This window comes from Ursus americanus, chromosome 1 (assembly GCF_024610735.1).
Source record: "Ursus americanus isolate L20-20 chromosome 1, mUrsAme1.1.p, whole genome shotgun sequence".
Taxonomy (NCBI): Eukaryota; Metazoa; Chordata; class Mammalia; order Carnivora; family Ursidae; genus Ursus; species Ursus americanus.
The window spans coordinates 87,841,448-87,869,226 of record NC_142127.1 but is presented as its reverse complement, the minus strand read 5'-3'; the positions used below and the strand labels follow the sequence as shown (position 1 = coordinate 87,869,226).

At 47.1% G+C, this 27,779-nt stretch overlaps 1 protein-coding gene across 1 annotated transcript; it reads left to right on the top strand.

Annotated features, from left to right (window-relative positions):
- Positions 1-5,187: 5,187 nt before the first annotated feature.
- Positions 5,188-5,552, top strand: TNP1 (transition protein 1). The gene is made up of 2 exons (XM_045806216.1): positions 5,188-5,326; positions 5,524-5,552. Exons 1-2 carry the CDS (start codon positions 5,188-5,190, stop codon positions 5,550-5,552), a joined length of 168 nt encoding a protein of 55 aa, XP_045662172.1.
- The last annotated feature ends 22,227 nt before the right edge of the window (positions 5,553-27,779 follow it).

Below are 27,779 nucleotides of genomic sequence, written 5' to 3'. Positions count from 1 at the left end.
AGAGAAAGAAATGGGGGGGAAAGACCATAAATCTCAACAGTAGTGCTTCATGGCACAGTGGCAAGAAGCCTGGCCTGGAGATGGGGAGATCTGGCCTTGACATCTAAGTTTGCCTATAATTTGTGACTTTGGCCAAGTTACCCTTCATCCCCAGACCTATTTATTATGAAACTGTTCTCTAGCAACCCTACCAACTCAAAGTTCCTCACTCCTGTTGGTAGATGGATAAAACATATTTGTTCCTAAAGACCACAGGAAGCCAAATGATTGAATATGTGTGATATTTTCATACCATAACACCCCCTTTCTATTCTGAGGCCACAGCCCTGGTTTTGCCTTATGGCTGAAGGGAACTGTATTTCCAGTGCATTCCAGCAAGGGACAGCTTCTTCTTCACTATGGTATAGACAGGGTCATATGGTCAGTGGGGTCAGGAGAGTAGTTAATGTGGAAACTTTATTTGGAAGCTTCTGAAACATAAAATTTGAATTTACTTTGTGAACTATTATATCATGTGGCCTTATTGTTAGTAGTTACAAAAGGAATGGACATAGTCAAATAAATTTTCGTAGGTCCAAAACTAAAAACAAAAATAAAACTTTGAATTCTCTCCAAGTGAGAATTTCAAATTTGTGCAGAAGACCTCCAAATTCACACCCAACCTCTAAGAACTCATTATGCCCCCCCCCACCCAGTAATCCGTCTTCCTTCAGTATTAGATTCCTTCACTGTGATCTCAGCAACACATGTAAGAGAGAAAAGGCAAAGAGATGGAGAGTGAAGGCCACATCTCCTCTTAAGTCCAGCAGGGGAGGCAGCAAGGAGCAGTGGGTGGTCTCTGGCATGGGAATCAGCAGTTCCGGGTCTAGCCATGGCTCTTGCACTGCCAGAGTGCAGCCCTTGGACAAGCCTCTTGGCCTCCAAAAGGAGGGGGTCCAGGTGACTCCTGAGGAACCTCCCAGGGCCATTGGTCTTGTGATGTGTTTCCCACCTTTTAACAGCCCAAACCCTCTCTTCCTGGAAAACAGAAATTGTTTATGGAAAAACAGTTTGGGAAAGCAGTCAAAAAGGGTGAGAAAGGAACCTGGAGGACAAATGGGAAAGAATCCCAACAAATCTTCAGGCAGAACCCAGACATCCTCAGAACCAAGATGCTTCCTTGTTTCCCAGAACTGGACGGAAAGAGGTGAATGGAGTTGGGATCCCTTCTTCCTTGGCTTTGGGCTCTGGTTTCTCTTTATTCCCTACTGGAGACATCAGATGAGTCCTGAGCTCAGAGACCTCTGTCCCTGGTGAGACCCCTCTCTCGGCAGCTTTCTCATCCCCTAGCCTGCCCGAGCCCCCTGAGCCTGCCCAAACAGCAGTGGCAGCAGGAAGAGCAAGAGCAAAGAACACAGGGTGTGCATGTGAACAGGGTAGAAGGTCCCCACTTCCCAGCTGAGGTCAACATCTGGAGAGACTTAGGCTTTAGAGAGGGATTCAGACTGAGTCATCGACATGTGTAAGGACTGTCAGCAACTTTTCCATTTTCCTTCTTAATAAGCCCCAATTCCTGACCTGCTGGGGAGATCCAGCCCTGGGAAGACATCTACTAGACTAACCAGGAAAATCAATGGAGTGAGTTTGAATTGGAGAGGTGAGATGGGACCCCACTAGAGATCTGACTTCCAAAACAGTGATGCCCAAAGCACCCACCTCTTCCTAACCTAAGTGAGGGGCCATTGGAAGTGCTGGCTTCCAACCTCTTCTCCACGGCACCACTTCGGCCATCCTTCTGGGAGATAAAGACTACTATTCTGTTTATCCATCTGTTTTCAGGCAAGATAACACTCAGCCCCAAGAGAGAGAGAGGGCTGACAGCTCCTCTTCCACAAAGACAAGAACTTCAGTTGTCTCTCCATGTCCCCTTAGCAATATCAGAAAATATCCATTTTCTTGCAGCAAGAGAAACAAAACTAAGACCCACCAGGGAAGTCAGAGTATGGAGGAAATAGTTTTATTGGGCATCTCTGTTACTCCTGCGCTGGATGATTTAAAGGAGTTCACATAACCACTCTGTGCCTCAGTTTCTTCATCCAAAAAAGAAGAGGAAAGAAAAAGAGCAGAATTAGAGGTAAGAAGACAGTCAGCAGACTGGATTCACAAACAGTTCTCCAAAAAATCTTGGTTCCGGGTCCACTAAAGGTCAGGAGTGAACTCATTGTGCTCTATCTAAATTGCCCTTGGCTCAAGCAACATTGGGGCTGAAATGGAAAGAGAAACAGAGACGGGCAGCTGTGCCCAATGCTCAGCCCCGCTCTGTCCTCACTCCGGGAAGCCTGAGCCAGAAGCCAACCCAAACACCCGCAGCCCCAGCCCCGACTGGCCTGAGAGTGCCTCCCCCCACACTGGGCCCTCTGCTGCTGGAGTTTCTCAGCATGGGTGTCTGAAACCAAACTCCTTAATCCTAGGCGAAAGGGGACTCTTCTTTGTTTGTTCATCAGTTCTCAAGTCTGGCTGCCTTATTCCCTGTGACCTCAGCTTCCCCTGGGCAGAGTGGGTCTTTGGGGATGGGACGGACTCAGGGCAGGGGGGAGAGAAATACGATCCAGTCTCCAAGACCATCCAGAAAATGTCTTTCCAACTAAAGCGGCCAGTTCTTCTGCAAATGCTTAAGTCAGCAGGCTTAGGAGCAACGGGGCCTATGATGGAGACAACGTCATTTTGACCTTTCCCTGTCTAGAAATGCTGCTACGTGGTATCCAGAGTCATTCTGTGTCTTACTGTCTGTCCTCATAATACCCAAAGAGTGAGAATGAACGAATGTTTATTGACCACCTACCGTGGACTATGTCAGTACCCACGGAAAATGCAGTAGAAATAAAAAACAACCCCTAACTACAAGGTGCTTACTGCAAAAGTCAGACAATGTCAGAGATCACCTAACCCAAGCAGTGCCTTACAGAATAAAGTAGCTGAAGTCCGGAGAAGTGATAGGGCACAGTCAGGACCAGAACCGAGACACACTGCCTCCTCTTGAGATCAGACTCATGCACACTAACAGCAATGTGGGCATGGAACAGGGTGTCACGCACTTAGGTGTGGTTGACTTTGAGAACATATTAAGGACCATGCGCATTGGACAACTTACAAAGAACAATGAGAATCTGAAAAGTCAAGGAAGCCTTCCCTGGAGAGGTGAGACAAAATGGGGAGGATTTAGGTAGTCAGAAAAATCGAAGGACTTTTTATTTATTCAACCCTTCTCGGGCCCTTACTGGGCTTCTGCTCTGTGGCAGGATTGTCCAAGGCCTCCAGAACATAGAGCAAGAAACACGATTTTTAAACTTCTGCTTCCTCAGAGCTTGTTTGTAGGAGGAGCAAGGCTGGAGTGTGCAGGAAAGTCCCAAGATACAGAAAGGCAAGGCTGCAGCCTGTTTCCTGGAGCTCCTCCATCTTTGAGTGAATCAAAGTCTCCAACAGAACCCGCCTGGAAACAGGATAATGGAAAGTGTCACTTATGATGGCTTTTCAAGGAATCTGGGTTTCAAAACATGACTTGTCCTTTTACCTATAAACATCAGAAATGCCGAGAGTGGAACTTGAACTAATTCTCTTTTCTATTCAACCAACTTTTGCTAAGAACCTGATGCGTGCAAGGTGCTTGGTTCTTGAATGAGGATGATGGCAGAGGAAAGAAAAGGAGGGACAGAAAGAGGAAGTAAGGACCAAGTTCTATTGAAATGTTTTTCAAAGGACTGACTGTAAGGTATGAAGGAGGAAGAAGAAAAGGTTGGCTTTTGAATACGTTGCTGGGGAAGTTGGAGACAGTGGATATCTCCAGCTCACGCTTCTCCTTGGAGCTCCACACCCTTGAACCCAGCAATCATGCAATATCTCTCTTTGGAAATCTCCAAGGCAGCTCAACCCCGAAATGTTTTAAACCAAACTGCATGACGGTCACTGTCCCCATGCCTTGCCTTTATCCCAGGGAGTGGCACCAGCATCCAGATAGCTGTATTACACAGAAAAGCCACACCATCTACACCTTCCTCTGTCACCAAACAAAGCCAGTCCCTCCATCACCAAGTCTGTATCTCCTGTCCACATCTCTACATCCTGATCCACACCCTTTCCGGCCCAGGCCTGAGCCATTATCAAATATTTCTCTCTCCGGAACCACTACTATTGGCACTAGAGTCCCCTCTACTCACTCTACGTCCCCATCAATCCACCTTCCACCCAGCAGCCTCTAATCTTGTCACGTTACCCTCGTAAACATTTTTCCATGGCTTCCCAACACACATGAGCCTAGTCTGGTCTCTAACCTCATCCTGCACCATGTCAAGATGTAATTATCCTGCACCCTTTTGAGAAGTAATGCTTTACTGATTTGTGTAGATTTCTAATGGCTTTCTCCCTGATGGGGCTGAAAGCCCCCATGAAAACAGGTCAGGGTCTGGTTTTATCCATAACTATATTTCTAGTACGTAAGTGCGTAGTGTGTACTAGGGGGTCAATAAGTAGCTGATGACTGAATGTTTTAAAATGGGGAAGCCAATGGTTCTCAGCACGGGGTGACTGTACCCCTCCCCCAAGTCAACGTTTGGAAACATGTTTGGTTGTCACAGCTACTGGCATCTAGGGGTAGAGGTCAGGGACGCTGCCAAGCATCCTCCAAAGCACAGAACAGTCCCACGACATTACTCGCCCCATAGGGTCATAGTCAGATGAAAGAGAAGGAATATTTATATTTTGCTCATATTGAATTGGGTTCCCTAGAGTCACAGTCTTACAGAAATACATTTGTGATCTCCCAGCGCTGTAGGAGATTTAAATACACGCGCATGTACCCACGCTCAACAGCCATTCCATTTCCTACAGGCGGGAAGTACCTATTCTACTGGTCTCTCGTACTCCCCAGATGCCTGGCACAGAGCTGAAATTGAATTGCCCAACAACGCCTGTCTGGAAATCCTCATTTAACACAAAAAGGGCCTCATAACTGAGGCTAGGCCTGAGCTGCATTCGAGGGGCCACCTTATTTCTCATATATGACCAAAGTGCAACAAAGGCCTTTGACATCACAGTGGAGCCCCACCCACCTGCTAAGCCACACCCCTTCACAGTCACAATGGCTAAGGCCTTAAATACCCAGACTCCTGGCCTCGGGGCCCTGCAAAGCCCCTCATTTTGGCAGAAATTACAATGTCGACCAGCCGCAAATTAAAGAGCCATGGCATGAGGAGGGGCAAGAACCGAGCTCCTCACAAGGGAGTGAAGAGAGGTGGCAGCAAAAGAAAATACCGGAAGGGCAGCCTGAAGAGTAGGAAACGGGGCGATGATGGTGAGTAGGAACGAGCAAGCGAGTAATCAAACATGGGGACTCACCCCAGGGGCCCTTCCTGTTGGAGTTAGCTTTTCCCGGACCCAGAATCTCAGCCTGAGAATTTCATTTCTAGTTCAATTCCTACTGGGGCAGGAAGAGGGAAATGGGGGTGTTCTAACCAGCGTCCCTGTTGCAAACCTGTCTTTCCCCTACAGCCAATCGCAATTACCGCTCCCACTTGTGACGCCACCCGTGGGCTCCGTCCTGGTGGACTTCATACAGCACCAGGCAGCAATAAGAGGATGACAGCCAGAGAAGAGCCTATCGTGTGGGTAAAATGCCAATCGTGACGAAATGAGGAATGTATATGTTGGCTGTTTCTCCTCAACATCTCAATAAAATTTTGAAAACGGAAAATGTTTCTTGATCTTTTGGCTGGAAAATGGGCTTGGGCAGACTTGGGAAAGAATTGGCAGGTATGAAACCATCCAACATGACCTTGGAAAATATCAAGAGTAATTTGTGCTGGACTCTCTCCCCATGTGCCCTGGCACTGGCTGGACACCATTACCACACTCTGGTCTTGGTCTCTGTGTGCGATCTCCCTCCTCACTGTGGAAAGGGACCAGAGAGAAGAGACCTGGAAGAAATGCAGTCCTCAGTGCCAGTTATGAGCCATAAGATAGAACAAGGGACCCTGAACCATGGACCATGGGCTGAACTAAAGCTAAAAGACGGGTCCCAGGGATGGATACAGATTTCTGATGCTTGTGTATGTGCAGGACTAGGCTGTACGTATGGGGAGACACTCTGGGCAGAGACCTCCATGCCAGCAGGGATATTGCCCGGGCAATCCAGCTGGTGTGAGTCTGATGTCATAAATGAACCTTAGTCAGGTGTGAGCCTTAGTCAGGTGTGTCTGCAATGAGGAATTCCCACACACTGAGTAACCAACCTTGGCTGTAACCCTCACTCCACCTTGTTCATATCTCTGGCCAGGAACCCAACACCTCTTCTCAGCATCCACTCACAAAGGATATTTTGCTTAAGAGTACCTGACGCCTCAGAGGCAGTACCAGGGTGGCCCAGGATGAAATGGAGACTCCTATTTAAACCAAGCTACTCCCTTGGGATCCTGAAGGGAGAGCAACCAGGAAGGGGAAGCAATCAGGAAAGGCTAGAAGAGGGAATGAGAGGAGCATGAGTTGGACACAAAGTTTCACCCCAACAAACTAATGGTTTTGCCACCTGCTCCCATGTCTGAGGTGGTCAGATGATGGGAAGGGGATAAGCCTGCAAGAAGACTGCAGGCCATGCACACTGCTCCAGAGCAAAATTTTACCCTTAGGCACACAGGAAATATACAAGTTTAAGGAGTTAGAAGTGTTTGTGTGCCTACCTCCCCTTAAACTTGTCTATTTCCCTCCTATTTCCCCTTAAATTTGTATATTTCCCTCTAGTTTCCACTTTTGTAAAAAATAAAATGTACTCCCCCATCTCCTACGGTTTTACCTCCTCTAATATTCCTTTTGTCTGTTTTTTTCCCCTAACCTTCTGGGTGTGCACCAAGCCCTGCCACCCCTAATCCGAAATGACTGGCTCTTACATTCTCTTGTGCCCTCTGGGAGTTCCTCTGCCTCCATGTAAAGAAAGCCTGAGAGATCCTTGCAACATGTCAAGCTTTTGCCGCTCTGGATAGAAATAGAATTTATTGGATTCTGAGGACACAGTAAGCTGGAGTTTGGGTACCAGATGTTGAATAGAGACCAATACTTACGAGGAAGGGTAGTGCAGGACTGTGCTCAGAAAGGAGGGGAACAAAGCACCATCCATCAGGGACCCAGGGAGAGTTCTCACGTGGGACCGAAGCCCTTCTTTTCCCCACCCGCTCAGACAGACCTTGAAGCTAGTGTCCACTGGGGGCTGTTTGCTGGACACCATGCCCCTGCAGTGCGGGCGGCACTCACCCGTGATATCCCGCATTCCTCCCCAGCCTCCTTTCCCTGCCTTTTGCCCCTGCTCAGTGCCCAGCTCACAGCCCCGCTAGTCCCTGCTGCCACTGTGAGCCAGAAGCCTTCCGATGCCTCCCCGCACTGCTCACCCCTGTGCACCTGCCCACACTGCTCCACCTCAGATTGCCGGAGAGCAAAGTCAAGAGTCAGGAATCAACAAGAAAAGCAATAATGCTGACAGTGCGAAATAAGCTTGTTATGACCAGGAGGTCAGCCTGTGTCTGCCAGGATCCCACAGGAAAGCAGGCCCTGCAGAGGGCTCGAAGAAGAAGAGTGTTTCCTGAAGACACTGCTCACAGAGGCAAACCCCTCAAGCCTAGCAATGTTGGCTGTGAAGGAGCAGAACGAAAGAGTGTCACAGGAGCCCCGCGAGAGCCCAAACTGTGTGTCTGGTGAAGGACCGTGGGGAAGCAGATGGACCTCTGGGGAAGTGGTGGGGAAGGCCATGCTACTGCCAGAGTGGGAGCAGAGGGGAAAAAACCCGACATTTCTCTCCCCTGACCAAACTCAACTGCAAGCCAGCAGGGAAAGGATGCCAGGTGATACAGAACCAAGGGAGGGCCAGCCTTTCAGGGCATCAGGAGTGGTAGCTGACACAACGTTGAGAAAACTTTCTTCTTTAGCACCCCTGCTCGTTTTATTTGTTGTCACAGACCAAAGTCACTGCAGGGAGGCCCCAGACCCAGTTCCTCAGGGCTCCCGAGCCCTGGCTTCAAAAGCCTGTCTGCCCATCATTTGCAAGACAGCGTTCTCCCCAGACAGAACGTTCGAGTACAATGTTGTATTTCAGTCATTCTCTCAGCATCGAAACAATCTGACTAATTGGTGAGCAGCCTCAGGCTGGTCAGGGCAGCCAGACCCTTGCCTGGTGACTTCAGTCAGGCTGTGGAAGGAATGGCAGCTGCCCGGAAAACTCTGTTTTGCTGCAAGAACATTTTCCAGGCCCACATGCTGGAGATTTTCCAGCACGAGTGTTGATTTAGTCCCTGCCCTCCAGGAACATTCATTCTGTCTCTCTGTTGACAGCTCCTTGCAAGCTCAGCACCCACCAGGCGGGCCCACTGAGCTTAACCAGCATAGGGGTCTTCTGGCCGCATGACACTCAAAGATCTCGCTCTCTAAGTGCTTTTGCTACAACACCCCAACCAAGGGAGACTTTGTTCCTCTCTCCAGTTGTTTCTGGAACTCCATGTCCTGAAGTCATCACTTACTTGGCCTTTGTAGAAAGTCAAAAAATCAAAAAAAAAAAAAAAAAAAAGTTAAGGATCTTGGCCCTAAGCCCTTCTGGGTCACCTTGACCTTCTTGTGAGTTGAACCTCAGCTCCAGTGGCCTCGGGGTGCAATGGGAGTGGTCCCAGAAGACCCGGGTGTGTGGGTGGACAGAACCCAGAGGAGCCGCGGGGAGAGCGCAGCTGACCCCCACTTCTTACTCCGGGCCTCGCCAGATGACGCCGGGTGGGACCGGTGCAACTGCGTAGCCGCAGGCAAACAGAAGTTCTGCAGAAACACTCAGGGCTGCCCTGAAGGGGGGAAGGCCCAGAATAGGTGGCTGAGAGGGCACTCTGTGTGCCCCGGCGGGAGTCAGGGCAACTCAGACACGGCCTGGAGCTCGGCTGTCAGGGTCACCCAAAGGTTCTGTCCTTCAAGACCAGAGGAGAGCAGCAGCCTGGCTCTGCAATCCGAGCCCTCGCTCGCCAGGCGCACCCTGGCACAAGAACCCCACGGAGCCGGCTTCACCGCCAACCTCCAGGAGCGCGCGTCTGGGTCACCTCGCCAGGCTGATGAGCGGGCAGGCAGGTTACTTCTCTTCAAGAGAGCCTCTTCTCACTTCTGGACGCCCCCCGCCCCAAGCCACTCTCCCTCTCCAGCCTTTCATCAGTCCAGCCGGGAGAGCTCACCCTCTGCTGAGCTTTGCAGCCAGCCATTCCTGCCATTGAGCTCAGTGTCCCAGGAGTGGGACAGGTGACGATTGTCTCCGTGCAGCGTTACAGCAGGGAAGAGGGTCGGGTGTCCGGATTCCATCAGAGCCAATCCTCCTGCTTTGCGGCCTTGATCCATCTGTTAGTCCAGCTTCAGTCCGAGCCCGGCACACCTCCTCTCCTGCAGCGGGGGCCTTTCATGTCTCGCTCCAGCCCAGCGCTGCCATCACTGTCCCCCAGCCTGACTTGGGCAGGCGGCAGGGGAAGGCAACGCATATGGGCACTGGGTCCACCAGCCGTGGGATCTTTGCTGAACTTTGCAGGCTCCGTTAGCCTCATCTTCCTTATCTATAAAACATCAGTCACAATGTCCACCTCGCAGGGGCTTGTAAGAGTATAAACTGCTATGACTTACGGCCCTGCATAAGTTGGACCGTGCTTTTCAGTATCATTGGGCCTGTTTGCCCCTGACTCAGGACCCCGCTTCCACCTTAGCCTCAGGATGCCCACCAGCTGAGGCTGCACCCTGCACCTGTGGACAGATTTCCTCGGTGGAACCTAGTTGCTCTCCAGAGAGCTCCAGACTCCCCTTGGGACCTGGAGCCTCTCAGGCTCGCCTGACCCTTTTGCCTACACCAGGTCCCACAACTCTGGGCCTCGTCAGATGACGCCGGGTGGGACTGGTGCAACTGTTTTGCTCGCCTGTAAAACGTAGGAGTTGAGCACAATCTCGTCTCTCCAACTAGAACTGTAAATTGCAAACTCCAAACAGACTGTAAGCTCCTGGGAGCAAGGGCCAAGCCATCCGTGAGCGAGGGATCACATCAGGACACACAAACAGCCATTGTTTCTTGGGAAACAAATCAATGAATCCACTTCTTAACCTAATATGCTGTGAAAAATAAAATCTGAGCATGGATGTCAGTCAAAAGGACCCAGGATTAATAAACTCGCTGATTAGGATCGTGTTAAGTTTTTCCATTGCAACAGGCAAGTATCTCTGTAATTAATTAGTTATAAAGTCCTCAGGCCTAACACACAGGTGGCTTTTATTGAAAAGACAAAGAGATTGAATTTCACAATTTGCAGGGATCCTTCTCAAAAGTGACTCAAAATGGAAGCTTTCATGAAGAGAGAGCTCCTCACAGGACTAGAGACCAGACCTCGATGTATTGACTTACTGTTTCCTTCAGGAACACGGAAGAACAATATCACACCAGGTATATACAAGGCTTCTGAAACTTCCATAGGCATCGAACAACCTGGAATCAGATAAAATGCAGATTCGGATTCCGTAACTCATTCTGTAGATCAGGTTGGGGTGGGGGGAGGCAGGGCTGAGATTCTGCTTTTCTAAGAAGCTCCAAGATGGTGTGGATGCTTCTGGTCCAGGGACCAGACTGTGAGTAGCGAGGAGACCTGGAACACTCGACCGCGAGCTCCAAGAGTGGGTTCCAGCTCACCTCCAGCCAGACCGGTGTGGCAATCAGGGCCTCTCTCTGGGGCTCTGAGAGTCCCTTCCAATTCTTAAACCAACACAAAGCCCTGAGATTCTAAAGGATATGATTAAAGAAATGTCACCCAGTGGTGGCCATCTCCCCAACTGCTGCTCTCCTAGGGACAGAAAGTGGCGGCAGCATGGTAGAGTCTGGATAAAGCGTTTTCTCTGCCACCTCTGAGCCGTGGGCAGCCTGCCCCACCTCAGAACATGGGGATCGCGCCTCCCAGGGATGTCCTAAGACAGAAGTGCGAGAAGGGATGAGAAAAAGCTCTGGTGGGGTGCCTGGGTGGCTCGTCGTTAAGCATCTGCCTTCGGCTCAGGGCATGATCCCAGTGTTCTGGGTTTGAGCCCCATGTCGGGCTTCTCCGCTGGGAGTCTGCTTCTCCCTCTCCCACTCCCTCTGCCTGTGCTCCCTCTCTCACTGGCTGTCTCTCTCTCTGTCAAATAAATAAATAAAATCTTAAAAAAAAAAAAAAAAGCTCTAGAGACAGTGAGCCCTCTCCCACCCTTGCCACCGCTGGAGGCCGGAAAAGCAATCTCTGGTTTGACGACTTAATCCTTCTTCTTTTCCTTTTCTACTTCTTGGCTCCCCTGGGCTGCAGAGCCTGAGCCAGATGACAGCCCATCGGCTGCTCAAAGTGGGCATCTGTTTGCGTTTGGTTGGGGAGCAACAGAAACAGATCCCAGCTAACTTAAAAGAGGGAGAAATGGAATCTCCTGGAAGGATGTGGAACTGCTCGGAGAATGGAAGGTGAAAGCGGACCCCTGGGCCTCATGACGGGAGCCATGCAGCAAGCAGAAGAAACTCCCAAGCTGCTCTCTTTGCGTTGCAGTGGCTCCAATTGTCTTCCATTCTTGCATCACTCCCCTGCCAAAGTCAAGGGCCCAGGAGACAGAAAATGATGGTCGAGTTTGGGTTGCAGCAGTGCGGGGTTGGTCCTGAAAGATGATTGGAAGGACGATCACCAGTGAAGGGAAGATGTGTGCCAGGTAGGTGGGTACAACAAGGCCCACTGCGGAGCGCAGACAATGACTGCCCTACAACGCAGGCAATTCCAGGGGGTCTGCCCCGTGGGGAAAACATCTGAGCACACGACGGCCCTCTAGAATATCTCCGTCTGTGAACACTTCTATCCTACGCAGCTTTGCCTGGGACTGCCAACTCAACACACAGAACTGGCTTAGAACCTGTAGATCACATTTGGCTTTCACTGCAGGAACCAGGAGTGGGCTTTCTTCTCAACTCCATTCCCCCCCCCGCCCCACGTAAGACATGTTTACTGTGTCGAAAGAGCTAGCAGCAAGCAGGATAGCAAGGACAGAGTCACAGAGCCATGTACAGGGCTGGTGCTTGGGGGATACTCATGCCTCAGCAAAAGTAAACGTGCCTGGGAGTCACAGATTGCAGGGAAGTGTCTGGAGGGAGACTGTGATCTCCATGAAAGTCAAGAACACAGGGATGCAAGTGTGGGGCATAAGAGAGGTCCTTCGTCCCTTGCCTGACTCCTAAGAAGAATCATTTCCCTCTTCCACTCCAGATATCCAGGCAACAAGATATGTTCTGGCTGACTTAGCAGATAGAAGCTCCCGAGGGTTTGGGCCTAAGCGGTCCAATCTAGGAGCCACAGGGCACGCGTAGCTCCCGAGCCCTGCAAACGTGGCTAATTCAAATGGAGAGGTGCCCTTGCTGTGACCTACACGCTGGCTTTCAAAGACTTGATATGAGTGAGAGAATAGAAAATATCTCATTAATAATTTTTACATGGATTGTAATTGAAATATTTTAGACATCTTCAATTAAAAAAAAGAGCTAGGATTGATTTTACCGTTTTTTGTTTTTGTTTTTGTTTTTTTTGCTTTTAAAATGTGGCTACTGGAAAATTGAAAGTCACAAATGTGACTAGTATTATATTTTTATTGGACAGAGCTAGCCTAGGGTCCCCGGGATTCTCACGTCTGTCATGCTGCAGTCCCCGTACTTCCTGTTCCTTTCGTTTAGAGCAGAGCCTACTAAGCTGGGCCTGTTCCAAGCAAGCATTACAGAGAAGTGAACATTATCTGCCTTCACCTTTCCCAACGCTTTATCACACACACACACACACGCACACGCACACGCACACACACGCACGCACGAAGGCGAAAATTAGAAAAGAAAAATTCAGAGTGGTGGCACTCAGCTTTAAATTCTTGGTATGTTGTTTTCCATTTGTTTGTTTTAAATTAATAGAATCTTGGAAAGGTTTGCATCCAGGAATAATAGCAAGAGCAATACACTTATGCTCTCCTAAGAGCGTTATACATATTAGCTTTACCCTTACCACAACCTCATGAAGCGGGCGGAATCTTACGACCTCTGTTTAGACGTAAGAAACAGACCCAGGAAGATCAGACAATCTGTCCAACCAACCACCTTCCTCTCACAGCAGGAGGACCTGAGTCCCCCAGACTGGGAAAGACACACTGACGATGCCCCCGTTAATGACACAGACAGATCTAGCCCCCTGTTCTGTGCGGCCTCCCACACCACCCCGGGTCTCCAACCCCTGCCACCAGACCATGTCAATCCAAGGCCAAGGGGTGTTTTGACAGGAGTAGACTAGGGTACTTGGGGGTGGGAGACGGAGGAGTAGACGCAGACATTTCTCGTCTCTCTTGACCTGGTAAATGCCGGGCTGTTCGATTCAAACCCTAAGCAACGAACTCTAACAGGAAAAAACAAAGGATTTGGCATTGGCCAGTTCTAGACTCAAGCCTTGCTACAACCACGTAACAGTTATAGGACCTTGAACAAGTTACGCAACTTCTCTGAGCTTCTGTCCCCCGCTGAGTAAAATCGGGTTAAGAACACCTCCTTCTGGAATCACCAGGAGAATCTTCAGAGGATACATATACAAAACAAATGGCACCATCCCAGTGTATCCTCGGCAAGGGCTTTGGAAATACCCCTTCCTCTCCAGACCACCCCTGCCCTCCACTTCAGCTGGAGCCCAACAGGGACCCTTGACATTTCTGCGTAAGGTCTACACTGGAGTGAAATAGGCGTGTAGGTCTGGAGTGGTGGCCCCAGGGATTGAGCAATGGAAACATCCATGCTGTTTGCGACATAGCAAAGTCAGGCCAGGGTTGCCTCCTTGAGATGCACCCCGAAGCCTCACCCTGTGGCTGGAAAGAAAGAGGAGGGTTGTGAGCTCTAGCTTGAGTCACAGAAGCCCTTTGTGTCTCCCAGGAGAGGGGTGGGCCTCGGGCCGGGGAAAGTGTGGTGGGCGGGGTGATCTGGCAGTCCAGATTTCATCTAAGAAAGGCTGGCCTGATGCCCAGCCCCCGGTGTTGCAAGGGCTGGCCGAGGCGCCCCTGTGAGCTGGGGACAGGTGCAGACAAAGAGCAAAGATGGAAAAAGAGAGATGTCTCTTCCCCGTTTCTTTCAGCTTGCAGTTTCATTAATTAAAATTCGTTTTTAAAGCTGTTGGTCTTGAAGAGGTTCTGCTTGGCATGCCTTGATCTCTATTACTGAAAGTCAGACTCTCAAAACGTCAGAGAGCCCTCAGAAGTTCCTCTTGGGGCCATTTCTCCTCTCCGCCCACAACACAGACTGCACCGCACCTCTACTGAACAACTGGAGAACAAATGGGCAAGACCCCAAGACTCCTAGAGGCAAGAGGCACCTTCTCTTCTAGGTCTCCTTGACTTTCTATGGTTTCAACTGCAAGGTAATCAAGCCAGGGAGACTGAGGGAAGGCTCCCTTCCAGAAAGAGAACTCTTTCATTTCTCACTATCACCTCTCTAACATTCCTCCCCTATTTTAAAACACAGCTCCCAGAATTTTTTCCTAATCAACCCTAGCCAGAAATGAATGGGCTTTATCACCCCCTCCATTTCCAGCTCCTTGTGTTTGCCCTTCGAGAAGTCCTCCCTGCATATGGCGATAATATAGCCTCTGGCATATGGTCTCAAGACCCTCATGGAGCATAATTTCCCTGAAGACAGACCAGCATCAGCTCTGTCTCACCCATGTTGCTTGCTACAGGGCCCCTTGGGTTGGGACAGTGTGTCCCCACACAATCAAGGGGGGGGGCTATTGAATGTGTACTCTGTACCCAGAGCTGTGTTTATTCATTTCCACATCCATCCAGCACAGCAGCCAGTGTTCCGTAAACATCTATGGAGTGAAGGCCATTATGCTATGCCAGTACTTACGCTGAAAGAGTGGTTCCCTGGTACCATTTGTGCCCTGAAGGGCTCTGTGTCCTAAGGCGAGCAAGGTATCAACACCGAAGAGGCGCGGGTTCACCAAGAGCGTGTTAAGCACCTGAGAGATGCAGACCACCGTCCTGAGCCCTTCAGGGGATAAATCAGGACTTCCCAATTTTGCTGAGTCCACAACATCTAAATGCTACATGTATCCCTTTGGGGGGACTCCATGAACCCAAACTGGTAGTCAAGGCCTGGACGCTGCCACGAGGGCAGGCGGCATGATGTCACTGTGTGTCCTGCCTCTCACAGAGTGCCTGGCACGTCATGGCTGTTCAGCAGTTGTGCTGAAGAGATGGACACGTGGGTGAGGCCGGTGCTGCAGGCAGGTGACCACATATGTCTCCCATGAGTTGGAAGCAAAGAAGGAAGAACGCTGCAGTTAGAAGGAGCTGTAGAATAGCCTCTTATGTTTCCATAAGAGCAGGAGGGCCAAGGCCGCACGGTGGAGTGGAAAGGGGCAGTGAAACAGTCTGGGAGCCCAGGACACCCTCGTCCTGACGACAAGAGAAAAGACCTGTGAGTAGCAGGTGCTGTTAGGGCAACCCTCCTGGCCACTCCTCCCACTGCTGCCCAGGTCACCACTACCTGTCTACTCTCAACACATGTGCATGGCCTTTGATATTCCTTTGGACAGTCACGATTTTATTCCTCTATGATTCTCTGACTGGAAGCTTCCTGAAGCTGGAGGTCATGGTTTCAGTGTCTTTTTATTTTATTTTATTTTATTTTATTTTATTTTATTTTATTTTATTTGAGAGAGAGAGAGACCAGCAGGGAGAGGGGTAGAGGGAGAGGGAGAGAAAGAATCCCAAGCAGACTCCTCGCTGAGCACAGAACCTGACCCTGAGATCATGACCTGAGCCGAAGTCAAGAGTCATGCTTAACCAACTGAGCCACCCAGGCGCCCCTGTTTCTTTCTCACTGCCCATAGTATCCCCTAGATCCACCTGAGTCACATAAAACATATTTGTTAAATACATGAATCTATTAACTATACATTCCTTCTCATTACATGTTAAACATTTCATGGAGGTGAGAGGGCTTTCATTGCAAAGGCAGTCACCTTATAACCATAAATTAGCGTTCGAGAAAACTGATTATATCGAAAAGGGTTGAGTTGAGAGCTGGAGCGCTGGTGGCACCTAGAAAACTGTACGGCTGTCAGAGCAAAATAAAGTGATTTGGCCTTAGAAGATGGGGTGAGGGGCGCCTGGGTGGCGCTGTTGTTAAGCGTCTGCCTTCAGCTCAGGGCGTGATCCCAGCGTTCTGGGATCGAGCCCCACATCGGGCTTCTCCGCTGGGAGCCTGCTTCTTCCTCTCCCACTCCCCCTGCTTGTGTTCCCTCTCTCGCTGGCTGTCTCTCACTGTCAAATAAATAAATAAAATCTTAAAAAAGAAAAAAAGAAGAAGAAGAAGAAGATGGGGTGAAAGAGGGGTGTCTTACAAAGCTCAGACTAATACCAATCTGAGCAGAGAGAGCAAACGTGAGGGACTGCTCTAGAGGGCGGGTCTGGGGAAGACAGGAGTGCAGAAGATTCTGCTCGTGGAACTGACAGTAAACAACCAGCCTGCAGTGGCCAAGTGACAGCCGGGAGAAAGGTTTGGACCTGACTTTGGGAAGGTTCGTACCTAGAGCACCACTAGAAAGACCACCACCTAGCATCCTCCAGACTCAGGACCAAGAGAGCTGGCAGAGTCAGCAAGACAGTGAAATGTAAGCCTGACATTTTTATTCCGATTGCAGTAAGGTGTACCAAGCTGCGTGCCTATAAATCGTCTCCCAGGTTACCGAGAGTATACTGAGATTTTGAGCTTTAACCAGAATACTGACAGCAGGATCATGAGGCTGATTCCTCGTCAAGGAAAGCTTTCGATTTAGAACATGAGTGAGGAACCAGGTCCTGGTTCTAAGGTCAAGTCCGAGGAAGAATATTGTGACTAACAAAACAATGTAACCAAGTCATGTAGGCGCCCATACCCGTGAGGGGAGCCACAGGGCTGCGTCTGGGGTGTCCAGACACAAACTCAGGCCCTAATTTTTCAGACTCTGAAAGGAAGAAGTAGAAAAAAAGAAAAAAAGTTTAAAAGCCGATCCCTTAAAAATGCAAATGGCCACACTCTTAGACCCAGAAATTCTACCTGTAGACATCTGTTCTAGAGAAATCTTTACATCTCTAAACAAGACGTGTTCAATAGTCACAGAAACATTTAAAGTTAACAAGACTCTTTTGCAGAGTGACTTAATTCATAAAAGTGAGCCTGCTGTCAAGTCTGATAGGAGTCTCACCTCTTGCAGGACTCTAGGGGACTAGTCAAATAAGGTAAATAACACCTACACCGTGATATATTCCATAGCGGTTAAAATGTAGGTATATGTGCGGAGATCCACATATACATATCTGTATTGATATGGAAAGATCCCCAAGACGTAGATAGGGAAAGAAGCAAATAGTGAGACGTACCCACAGCAGGATCCCCTTTAAATGAAAGAGGACAGAAATTTTTACATGTAAAAATAAGAGGGGTGTGTGTGTGTATAAATACACACACTTATATATGCATATGTATATATTTACAAGCACACACGAATACATACACACACAATTTTGTACATTCTTGAAATATTTGTACCAAGCTGTTGCCAGTGATCATCTCTGGGGAGAAGAATGAAATTAAGTGGTGAACAAAGAAGACTTTTGATTTATCTATATTGTTTGAATTTTATTACATATTTCTTCTGTAATTAACTTTTTTTTAATTTCTTCAAGCTTCAAGCAATTTCTATCTGGCACAAGGTGGAAACATCAACCGTCCTTTAGTATAGAGAGTCTCTTTGTTCTGAGTAAATTCTTCAAATGAAGGTCTTAATAATATAAGTGGAAAGTAAAGACTGACTTCTGCACTCAAAATGTGGTTGCCAGGAGAAAAATTTCTTGGCGGGGGTGGGGCTGGTGTAATAGTCCCTGTGTTGGAGCAGAGCTAATTGGACCGGGAGATTTGTGAGGACATGTGTCCTACCTAAAAAAGAAATGAGAATCCAGAAGGATGGTGGAGCATTTATGTCTCACCCAGCAGTAGCATGCTCTGGGTTAGAAGTTTGAGGATGAGAGGTTTGGAACATTATTCATAAGATCTTTCATGAGACCCTGGCTGCAAGCTATATTCTTTCTATGCCCATGTGACTAAGTGAAACCCTGAGTCACGAAGATGCCCTTCCTCGCTGCCCTATGTGAAAATACTCCTGGACTGACGATGGGTAATAACTGTGAATGGAGACTTTTTTTAATTGTATTTTTTAATAGGTCCTTCCTGATACCCAATTAAGCTCTAGATTTTTGTATATTTATTTTGTATCTGGCTACCTTATTGATCTCTTACCAGTTCTCATAAGTTTTTAGTTCATTTTCTCAATTTTTTAGGTACACCATCTATCATGGGCTGAATTGTATTCCTCCCAAAATTCATATGTTGAAGCCCTGACCCCCCCTTACTTCAGAATGTGACTGTATTTGGAGATAGGGCCTTTTAAAAGGTGATTAACTGGGGCGCCTGGGTGGCGCAGTCGTTAAGCGCCTGCCTTCGGCTCAGGGCGTGATCCCGGCGTTCTGGGATCAAGCCCCACGTCAGGCTCCTCCACTTTGAGCCTGCTTCTTCCTCTCCCACTCCCCCTGCCTGTGTTCCCTCTCTCGTTGGCTGTCTCTGTCGAATAAATAAATAAAATCTTAAAAAAAAAATAAAATAAAAAAATAAAAGGTGATTAATTTACAGTGAGACCTCCAGGGTGGGTCCTAATCCAATCTGATTAGTAACCTTATATGAAGAGGGAATTTGGACACGCAGGATGTGTGTGCACAGAAAGGCAACCATGTAAAAAAGGCAGCAAGATGGTGGCCATTGGCAAGCAAAAGAGAGAAGTCTCAGAAGAAACCAAATGGGCCAACACCTTGATCTTGGACTTTTAGCCTCTAGAACTGTAGGAAAACAAATTCCTGTTATTCAAGTTACCCAGCTGTGATATTTTAGGTCAGCCTTAGCAAATGAATGTTCGCCATATAATCAGAAAATAATAAAAATTTTGGCTTCTCTTCCCCCATATTCTGCTACTTATTTCTATTTCCCGCCCTATTGCATTGGCTACCATACACATTCTTTCAGACCTGAAAGTGCACCAGGAAAGTAGGTCCACATTCAATTTTCTAACACACACATTTCTTTTAGTTAAGTCATTCTATCTGAAAGTGTCTTGTTGACTTTAGAGGGTGTTACATTTCATTCAATTAATTCTATGAAGTTGGCATGTTATCATAGTGATTAGATGAGCAGAAGAGATTCCATTAAGGTAAGTAACTTGTGTCTGGGGTTATAGAGCATAATGGGCTTAAGTTTTCAGATTCAAATTAGATCCTGTGCTTTTTCTATCCTGGCTACCAAACAACTAACCAACAATAAAAAAAAAATTTATATTAGGGGAAAATAAGTATTTATTAACTATTATTATGGTTATTTCTTTCTGGGTTTAAAGTGCCCTTTCTGCTTCTAAGTCTTTCTCCCTTTCTTGAGGAGAAGGGTGTTTTCTCCAACTCAGAAGCAGAGAAGAATTGAACACCCACCTCCCAGATTTCTGCTTTCTCAACCCTTTCTGCCACATTGCTGAAGGAGGCAGCAAATAATAGTGGAAAGTACTCAGTGTGTGAGGCGGCTTCTGAGATGGCCCCTAAGGACCCTGCCTCCTGGTATTCAGGAGTGTGGTCTGCACACAGTGACTTGACTCAGTGAGTGAGATACAGCAAAAAGGATATAGGTCACTTCCAAGATTAGGTTAGAAAAAGACTTTGGCTATTGTCTTGCTCGCCTCTTTTGCTTTCTTACTTATTTGGACTGATGGAAGGCAGCTGCCAAGCACAGAATGATATTTGGCAAGGAACTTATGGAGGCCTCTGGTTGATAGTCAATGGAGAACTGAAGTTCTTGGTTTCACAGCCTGTGGAAAACAGAATCCTGACACGTTGAGCTTGTGGAGTGAGCTTGGAAGCAGATCCTTGCCCAAGCAAGCCTTCAGATGAAGATGGAGGCTTTCCTAATACTATGATTGCAGTACTATGAGAGATTCTGAGCCAGAGGACCTAGTTAAGACCCACAGAAACTATGAAATAATGGTTTTGTGTTGCTAAGTTTTAGGGTAATTCCTTAGAGAGCAATAGATAACGAATGCACTCAGTCTGGAAGTGAAGAGGCCTGGGTCCTTGTCTTATCAGTAGCTTACAAGGAACCCTTAGGCAAGTACTTCTCCCTCTCTGGAAATCAATCAGCCTTCTCTCCCATGACAGGAGGAATGTAAGAGAGTTGGTCTCTAAAAATGCTTTTGAACTCTCAAACTTTATACATCGGTGACTATTCCTGGCACAATCTCCCAAATCTTTTCCTTGCCTGCCACCAGCCCCACTGCACACGCCTGTCATGCCCAACCCCCTTCCAGTCCCCAGTTCTTCCGAAGAGCTCTATTATCCCTGCTCTTTTCAATCCTGCAGTGGAAGACAAGAGATCTTACTGGGGCAAAAAGGCCCAGCCCCTATAAAGTAGCCAAGACCTTTACTGGAACTCCAGGAGCTGAAATAAGAGGGGACAAACGGCTACACACCATTTGTTAATTGCTCCCACCTTTCAGACTCTTACCCATGGCTGCTGACTGCCATGCCTCAGCCCCCAATCTGCTTTAACTTTTATGATAATCCATGTCACATCTGCTTCTGTGGTCCTCATAAGGCAACTCCCAGAGGCCCTAAAAGCCTGTCACCTGACTTTAAAAAACACCTGGACCCAGAGTCAGCCCAGCACAGTGAGTTGAGGAAATGGCATCTCAGGGGACCGGGCCCTTCCGCCTAAAATGCTGACATAGTGCTTTCTCTAGAACATCTGGTTTGGTTCCAGGGGAAGCAATGCACAAGACTTAGGAGGAGGCAAAGAGGTCATCTGGAGGGAGAAGACCGGTTGGGGAGTTCAGACTCTGGAGCTCAAACCATTATAATGCTACTGGATTGTCTGCGTGTTACAGGAACAAGATCCAGATTTAAGGCTCAGTTTATCTTCCTATGAAACAGAGAGAAATCCCAGAGGGCGATCTCTGGCGTTTGTACTAAAGTCTTTCCTCTGAGCGCCTGGGTGGCTCAGTAGGTTGAGTGTCTGCCTTCGGCTCAGGTTATGATCCCAGGGTCCTGGGATCGAGTCCTGGGATTGAGCTGCTCCTGGTCCTTCTGCCTGCTGCTCCCCCCGCCTGTGTGCACTCTTTCTCTCTGTCAAATAAATAAATAAGATCTTAAAAAATAATAAAATAAAAATACAGTCTTTCTCCAACCCACACTCTACAACCTCTCTCCTTACGCCTTCCCCTTTAAACTCTACCCCTCTCCACAAACCTTAGAGGGCTCTCAATCTCCAAGAAAAAGTATGAGGGAGAGAAAGTCTGCTTTCCTAAAGATAGTAAGTATGGAAAGAAAAGCCGCTAGTGAAATGTAAGCAGAGAATCTCTACTCTACTGCCTTCTGTTCTATTCTTTTGAGAACACGTGTCCATGCCGCCCAATATAATAACCAACAGGTCCTGGCAGCCATAGTGGTGGCATTTGTGTTCTCTAGAAGAGGAAATGAGGTGTGGAAAAAGAATTAACTTTTTTAAAAATGCATTTTAATTCTGTTTTACTCCACCTGCGTCCCTGAAAGTAATTAAAGAGGCTAAGTTGTTTGTTCATGTCTAGAATACTGTGCCAAGGGGCCAATGCGTCCACCTGCTGTCTCTTTCGACTTCGTGTAAAAGAAAACCTGACTCAAATAGCTTAAACTTTAAAGGGAACTTATTGGCTCATCTAATTAAAAAGATGACAGGTATACTGGTTTCAGTAGTTTCACTTAGAACCTATTCTCTGTCTAACTCTCTGACCTAACTTCAACTTCCCTGGTTCCCCTACTGCTCTTAAGACGGCTGCCAACAGCTCCCAGGGTCATGAGCCTCCTCATTCACATCTAGAAGAAATGCAGGAGAGTCTTTTCCCAGCATTCACAACCAAAGTTCTGAAACTCACTTAGACTTGACCGCTTAAAGACACATGCCGCTTCAGAAATAATCATTACTGGGGCACCAGGGTGGCTCAGTCTGTTATGCATCCAACTCTTGATTTCAGCTCAGGTCATGATCTCAGGGTGGTGAGATCAAGCCTCGCATTGGCCTTCACACTCAGTAGGGAGTCTGCTTGAGATTCTCTTTCTCCCTCTGCTCCTCCCCCGCCATGTGCACTCTCTCTCTCTAAAATAAATGAATAAATCTTAAAAAAAAAAGGGGGGGGAGAGAGAGAGAGAGAGAGAGAGAGAGAGAAAGAATCATTATTGACAGCAAGTAGGATAGTCTATTTGACTAAGCTCCCACTGAGCCAATAGCAAAAGTATTTTCCTCTGGACCACTTGAATTTCCAAATAAAATTGGAGGATTAGGGGAAGAGGAAGGGAAAATGGATGCTGGGAAGATAACCAATTAGTATCCGTTATAGATTAAAAATGTTTTTTATTTTTCAAGTTCAAAGCCCCAGAGTGGGTGGATTGATTGGTTTTAAGGCTTTATTTTTTTTAAGAACACTTTTAGGTTAACAACAAAATTAAGAAGGTATAGAAATTTCCCATATACCCCCTGCCCCCACTTGCATGGCCTCCCCCTTTACCAATATCCCCCACCAGGGTGGTACATTCGTTACACTTGATGAACCTTCACGGACACATTGCAACAGCCCAAGGCCACAGCTTGCATTACAATCCAGTCTCGGGGCTGCGCATCCCACGGGTTTGGACAAACGTATAATGACCTGGATCCCTTATTGTAGCATTAGACAGCACATTTTTACGGAACTTTAAGTCCTCTGTGTTCTGCCTCTTAATCTCTTTCCCCAACCCCCAAACCCTGGCAACCACTGATCTTTTTACTGTCTCCGTAATTTTGCCTTTTCCAGAATGTCATATAATTGGAATGACACTTGTATAGTCTTTTCATGTTGGCTTCTTTGACTTTGTAACATACACTTAAGATTCCTCCATGTTTTTTCATGGCTTAATAGCTTCTTTCTTTCTTTCTTTCTTTTTCTTTCTTTCTTTCTTTCTTTCTTTCTTTCTTTCTTTCTTTCTTTCTTTCTCTTTCTTTCTTTCTTTCTTTCTTTCTTTCTTTCTTTCTTCTTTCTTAATTTTTTTTTCAAAGAGAGAGAGCAGGGTGAGGGGCAGAGGGAGAGGGAGAGGGAGAGACAGAATCTCAAGAAGTCTCCACACTCATGTGGAGCCCAACGCAGGGCTCGATTTCATGACTCTGAGGTCATGACTTGAGCCAAAATCAAGAGTCAGACGCTTAACCGACTGAGCCACCCAGGGGCCCCTTAATAGCTCATTTCTTTTTAGCACGGAATAATATTCCATTGTCTGAATGAACCACAATTTATTTATCCATTTACCTACTGAAGGTCATCTTGGTTTCTTTCAAGTTGTGGCAATTATAAATAAACCTGCTATAAACTTCCATGTGCAAGTTCTTCGTAGACCTGAGTTTTCAGCTCCTTTGAGGGAAATACCAAGAAGGGCACTTGCTGGATTGTATCTAAAAGTACGTTTAGTTTTGTAAGAAACTGCCAAACTCTCTTCCAGAGTGGCTGTACCATTTTGCATTCCCACCAGCCATGAATGAGAGTTCCTGGGGCTCCACATCCTCGTCAGCACTTGGTGTGGTCGGGTTCTGTATTTTGGCCACTGTAGTAGGTGTGGAGTGGTATTACACTGTTGTTTTTGCATTTCCCTGATAATGTATAATGTGGAGCATCTTTTCATATACTTACTTGCCATCTGCGTATCTTCTTTGGTGAGGTGTCTGTTAAGGTTGTGGCCCATTTTTTAATCGAGTTGTTTGTTTTCCTGTTGTTGAGCTTTAAGAGTTCTTTCCATATTTTGAGGAATGGTCTTTAATCAGACGTACCCTTTGCAAATATTTTCTCCCAGTATATGGCTTATCTTCATTGTCCCTTATAGAGCTGAAGTTTTTAATTTTAATGAAATCAGATTATAATCCAGATTATTATTATACTTATTAATAATTATTATTTTTGATGGACTATATCTTTGGTGTTGTATCTAAGAAGTCATCACCATACCCAAGGTCATGTAGGCTTTTTCTATGCTATCTTATAGGAGTTTTATAGTTTTGAGTTTTACATTTAGGTCTACGATCCATTTTGAGTTAATTTTTATGAAAGATGTAAGTTCTGTGTCTACATTCATTTTTTTCCATGTGGATGTCCAGTTATTTCAGCACAATTTGTTGGGAAAAAACCCATCTTTGCTCTCTGGTACTGCCTTTGCTCCTTTGTCAAAAAGCAGCCATCTACATCTGTGTGGATCTATTTCCGGACTCTCTATTTTGTTCCATTGATCTGTGTTTCTATACTTTTACCAATGCAACTGTTTTGATAACTGTAGCTTTACAATAAGTCTTGAAGTTAAGTCGTGTTAATGCAAGGCATCCTAGACTCCAGGGAACCAGAGAAATATGCCACATTTAGCACTTCATAGAGTACTAAATGACCCAGAAGACTGTGGACAGACACAGTTGGCTTCTTATGTTTACTTGTTTTTTTTTTTTTTTAAGATTTTATTTACTTATTCGACAGAGATAGAGACAGCCAGCGAGAGAGGGAACACAAGCAGGGGGAGTGGGAGAGGAAGAAGCAGGCTCATAGCAGAGGAGCCTGATGTGGAGCTCGATCCCAGAACGCCGGGATCACGCCCTGAGCCGAAGGCAGACGCTTAACCGCTGTGCCACCCAGGCGCCCCAATCTTATGTTTACTTGTAAGTGTCCACATGTGCACACAAACCCACAGCTTGAAGGTAGAGATCACATCTGTTTCATTCCATTTCTCTTTTCCACTCATGCTTCTCATGCCCATATGGTGTCTTACACACACAAGACATATCAAAGTTTGATGGGTGAATGAAGGAAAGAAGAAATGAATCAATTGGCTACTTAGTGAATTCCCAGGCCATGAGTTTGAGCCAAGAGAAACAGGTTGCTCTTAGATACATCAGGAAATCCCTTTGCTAATCTACCCTTCCAGATAGGTGCAAAACACTAGCCTGAGAATCATAAATCTGTGGGAAAGTCAGAATTTGAACCAAATTGAATTACCTGTGCTGAGAACTGGTTCAGACCTGTCCAAGTTCTTGCCCACAAGCCCCAGACACACTTGTTTCCAGTGCCCTTGGGTATGTAAGGACTAAGTGATTCTGTTAGGTTATTTAAACAGCTCCATTTGATGAGCTGTTAAAGCAGCATTGCGAGTGGTTAGACCAGAGTCTGGAGGCGGCCTTCCCGAACTCAGATCCCAGCTGCGCCACTCATCATTGGTAGAACTTTAGGTGTCTTTACTTCTCTCTGCCTTGGTTCCCTCATCTGTAAAATGGGGATAAAAATAGCACTATTTCATAGGGTTATTAAGAGGTTTACATGAGGTACTATTTTAAAACTGCCTAAGCAGCGGCCGGCCTAGAAGGAGCACTATATAAATATTTGCTGTTATTATTTCTCCTTTTTACATGCAAGTGTAGCCTTCCTGATGGACAAACCCAGAACCCTCAGAGCTTGACTCTTGGCCACATAGTACTTTGGTGTCGGGAAGACTCAAGGACCTGTAGACATGAACTCAAGCCAGGAAGCCATGCCCATTTTCTTGACTCATTGACAAGTTTTTGCCATACCCACTGCCCATGCCCTAGCCCTCCTTTCATCTATGATAACTTGCCAACAAAGTCTGAGGAACTAATGGTACAGGCTGAGGATAGATGAGAGAGCAGTAGAGGCAGGAAGAATGTCCTTCGTTCTCCAATATGGGCAGACATATTGCAGGAAGCCCTGTAGGCTTTATATCGGATGGCTTCTTTGCTTTGCACAGCCCTCAACTCTTTTTCTCTCCTTCTTTTTGAGCAGAGAACACTGTCATTTTGTGAAAAGAATAACAAAGATGCATATATGGCTATAAATGGAAGACGAAGTGGTGACTGAGGGCTTCCTCCTGCCAAGGAAAACAAGTGCAAGGCAGCTGGAAGAGAGGAGCCAGGGGGCCCGTAGAATCAGAAGCTCTCCATCTCCTCGGGAGCCGGCACTGGCCGGTGCAGGCTGGGCTGTCTGGGAAACAGAAGGTCCAAGGTCCTGCGGGAAAGGCCTGCCAGGAACCTTGGGGCCATGGACCAGGGGTTGCCGGGAGCTGAATGCTGAAAATTGCCACAGGAAAGGAAGAGACAATTGGAGGCTGGTGTCCCAGAGAAACCACTGTTTAATTCGACAGGCATCAATTGAATGACTGCTGTGTTCAAGGCACGGGGCTGTGGGGCAGAAGAAGCAAGGGAGTCGTGTTTTCTGTCCGCAGAGACCTATAGTCAATGGGGATGGGCTCATGAAAGTGAGGGCTAGACACAAACAGTTGTAACTACACCTTTCAATCAGCAAGAACTAGGAGGTTTCCAGGAGCAAGAGGTCCCACTCAGTTTGAGGACGTGATATTGGAGGTTAGTTTTAAAGGAAGGGTAGGATTTTGAGAGTTGGAGATGGGTTCATGGAAAGGTATCATGAGCAAAGTGACTGATGCGACCAGGCATGGAGGCAGGGAGACAAAAGTCATCTCTCAGGGGAAAGAAGGGGGCCCGTATGACAGGCTGGGCAAAAAGGTGAGAAAAATGTCTGAATGCACAACTTGGCAGAGGACTCTGAAAGCCAGGTTGGAAAACCAGTGCCTGTTTCAGAAGGTACGGGGGACTCCCTGAAATTTTGGGATCCATGAGAGCACATGACCAGTACTAGGCTTTTGGACAACCTAATGGCAGAGAGTGGGGATGGATTGGAAGGAGGAAGAAAAGAGACTCCTTATGATCATCATCCCTTGGAAAGCAGGATACTTGTGACACTTTCTAAAAATCTAAATTCCTCACTGTAGCTTAGTTCTAAGGATCCCGCTCTGCTTCTCATTCCTGCCTCATTTGGAGTGACTTCTCACTACACTCTAGCAGTACTGGCTGGCTTTCTGGTCCACTAACACACTAAGCCTTTTATATCTCAAAGCCTTAGCTTGTCTCCAAAATGGCCACCATCAATGCTTTCCCTCCTTGAATAAGGCAGCCATTCTCCTTTTGACCGATGGAGCCCAATACTCCGCGTCTTAGATCTAAGCTGGTGTATGACTGCCTTGATCTATACATTACTATAGAAGTGACACTAGACCAGATCCAAGTCTAGTCTTTAACAGGATGGGAAGTTTCCTCCTTCCCACTTATGGGACAAAGCTAGCCTCCATATATGAGGAAATCCAACCCTCCATGCTATGAGGAAGCCCAAGCTAGCCGTATTGGAGAAGTCACATGAAGAGAGAGCTTTGACAATCAACCTCCAGCTATTCTGGTCAGTCCAACCCACACTCCAGACATATAAGTGAAGAAACTATCCTGAGTATCCAGCCCATTTGAGCCTTCAGATGACTCCAGTCCCAAATGCCATCTGACTATAATTGCAAGGAAGACCCCCAGTGAGAACTGACACCCAGTAAAGCCCAATCAACCCACAGAGCTGTGACAGCTAATAATACATTGCCATTTTAAGCCACTAAGTGTTACTTTGTCATGTAGCAATAGATACCTGAAGGACCTGTTGTCTTTCTCTGGACCCCCTTCCTTCTCTGCCACCCTACCCCATGTTCCTCTCAGTTGATCATTGTCAAACTTCAGG

Coding starts and splice junctions, on each gene's coding strand:
- TNP1 (XM_045806216.1), top strand. CDS start 5,188: ATGTCGACCAGCCGCAAATTAAAGAGCCATGGCATGAGGAGGGGCAAG. Junction 5,327..5,523: donor TAGGAAACGGGGCGATGATG/GTGAGTAGGAAC, acceptor TTTCCCCTACAG/CCAATCGCAATTACCGCTCC.